Source organism: Coffea arabica, chromosome 10e (genome assembly GCF_036785885.1).
Source record: "Coffea arabica cultivar ET-39 chromosome 10e, Coffea Arabica ET-39 HiFi, whole genome shotgun sequence".
Taxonomy (NCBI): Eukaryota; Viridiplantae; Streptophyta; class Magnoliopsida; order Gentianales; family Rubiaceae; genus Coffea; species Coffea arabica.
This window is the reverse complement of record NC_092328.1, coordinates 43681676-43684266: the sequence shown is the minus strand read 5'-3', so window position 1 is coordinate 43684266 and position 2591 is coordinate 43681676. Positions and strand designations below refer to the sequence as shown.

Here is a 2591-nt window from a genome sequence, read left to right as displayed (position 1 = left end):
TTTTGTGCAGAAGCTCTCTCTCGTACCCTTAAGCAAGCCACTGAGGATAACAGAATTTCTGGGATCAAAATATCCAGACAAAGTCCTACAATCTCTCATCTCTTTTTTGCTGACGACTCTCTTATGTTTTGTAAAGCTAATATTGGTGAAGCTGAAGAGATCATGCGAATTCTCAAGTGCTATGAAAGGGCCTCGGGGCAGCAAATAAACATTGAAAAATCATCGATTTTCCTTAGCAAAAATATTTTACACACAGAAGCAGAAGCTGTCCTAAGACCACTTGGCAACATCCAACTTGTCACTCAAAGCAAATATCTGGGCTTGCCTATGGTGATAGGCAGATCAAAGAACAGTGTCCTCAGGTTCATCAAAGAGAAGATGTGCAAAAAACTGCAAAGTTGGACAGGTAAAATGCTGAATTCTGCAGGCAAAGAGGTATTACTCAAATTTGTGGCCCTTGCTCTCCCTTCGTATGCGATGTCCGTCTTCAAATTACCTGCTGGACTATGTAAAGAGCTATGCCAAATGATGGCTAAAATTCTGGTGGGGAAGTGATTTTGGAGAAAAGAAAATGCATTGGAAGAGCTGGGCTGATATTTCTAATGTCAAAGGGAAAGGAGGACTTGGGTTCCGGGACGTTCAATGCTTTAACACCGCCTTACTAGTCAAACAAGTTTGGAGAATGTTTACTAATCCAAACTTGTTGGTTAGTAATGTGGTAAAAGGAAGGTACTTCCCTAAATCCTCTATTCTTGATGCACGGGTCAAAAATGGAGCTTCATGGATCTGGCAAAGTCTGCATAGTTCAATTGGGATGTTTAATAGTGGACTAAGGAAGCAGGTTGGGGATGGCACCACTATTGCAATCTGGAAGGATGGTTGGCTGAAAACTAGCTCAGGTAAAATCTCCACACCAAAGCCATACAACTGTCCAGTTGACAAAGTCTCGGAACTGATTCATGACCACAAGTGGAATTCGGGCATCATAAACTCCCTTTTCTCTCCTGAAGAGACCAAACTAATCACAGCAATCCCACTGAGCTTATTTGGAGGGAAGGACATGTACACTTGGTGCACCAATGCCAATGGTGAATACACTACCAAAACTGGGTATGTAAAAGCCAAGGAAAGGAGCGAAAGGAACAACAACAGGTCCCTGCAACAGGATAGACACCAGCAGAAATAAGCAGAATTCTAAAATTTGGCATCAAGTTTGGGACCTCAACATTAAGCACAAGATTAAACACTTCCTGTGGAAATGCCTACATGACATCCTTCCCACCCATGAAAATATATTCCGGAGAACAGGGAAAGAAGAACCTTGGTGTAGAGGCTGTGGAGAAAGTGCAGAAACATTAGAACACCTCCTTTTCTTTTGCAGGACAACTGAGCAAATTTGGAAAACCTTCCCTATCAAATGGGATGGTCTAGAGCATTTGAAAGGGAGCTTTTGGTCATGGTGGGAGAGCCTGCAGCAAGTTAGAGAAAGGGCATTGAAATGACAGCCAATCTACTCTGGTACAGCTCACATTGAAATGACAACCAATCTACTCTGGCATATCTGGAAGGCGAGAAATAATTTGAACTTTAACCTGTGCAAACAGGAAGGGTATCGGATCTCCCAATATGTCATCGCGGATTGGCTTGAGTTTAAAGAGGCAAACCTCCTAAACACATATAACAAGCAAGAAAACAGTGTTGAGCTTGATAGCAATGACAACATTGTTGCTGTACTCCAACAACAGCACTCGACTATCATGTACGTTGATGCAGCAGTGGACCAGCGAAGAGACAAGTTTGGCATTGGTATAGCAGCTCAGGATAATGAGGGAAATCTAATCTCTACATGGTCAATCCCAACCGCAGTTAAAGGAGAGGCTGCAATCATGGAAGCTCATGCTATCAGAACTGCCTTGCTCAAAGCATTGAAGGAAAATTGGACGTCCATTTTGGTACTTTCTGATTGCAAAGTTCTTGTTGACAAATTGAATCTTAGGAATGAGGACCTATCTGACACAAACATTATCCTGAGAGATATCAGGACATTGAGTAGGTCTTTTTGGCGTTCTATTTTCTCTTTTGTTAAGCGAGAATGCAACACTTATAGTCATGGTTTGGCGAAATTCACCACTAACCTTTTAAACGAAACTAGGTGGAAGAGTATCTTCCCTGTGTGGACCTCTATGGCTGCACAAAGTGATCATCTGGCAATTGCCAGCTAAAATGTACATGTACTTGTAGGTGTCAAACATCTGATGATATAAATGAATGACTTTTGACAAAAAAAAAATTGGGATATTGTGAAGAAAGAAATTGTGAGTGCTTCCTCATTTATGAATTTTGTCCTAATAGGAAACTAGCAGAATGGTTATTTGGTACGTTATCCTATTGCTCGGGACGTCTCCTGCTTGTTTAATAACACCTCCATTCGCTTATACTACCGTTTTGCTATCCCTAATATTTTTATTATTTGTTAAGGAAAATAACTATTTTATTCATTTTTAAAAAAATTATTATTATTATTATTATTTTAAAGTTCAAGTATACTTGAGTTTGACTTCGACTAGATTCGAATTTGAGGTCAATTTCAA

At 40.4% G+C, this 2591-nt stretch overlaps 1 protein-coding gene across 1 annotated transcript; it reads left to right on the top strand.

Annotated features, from left to right (window-relative positions):
- The first annotated feature begins 1535 nt into the window (after positions 1-1535).
- On the top strand, positions 1536-2222 carry LOC140015254 (uncharacterized). Its single transcript, XM_072067181.1, has one exon. The coding sequence runs from the start codon at positions 1536-1538 to the stop codon at positions 2220-2222; it is 687 nt and encodes a 228-aa protein (XP_071923282.1).
- The last annotated feature ends 369 nt before the right edge of the window (positions 2223-2591 follow it).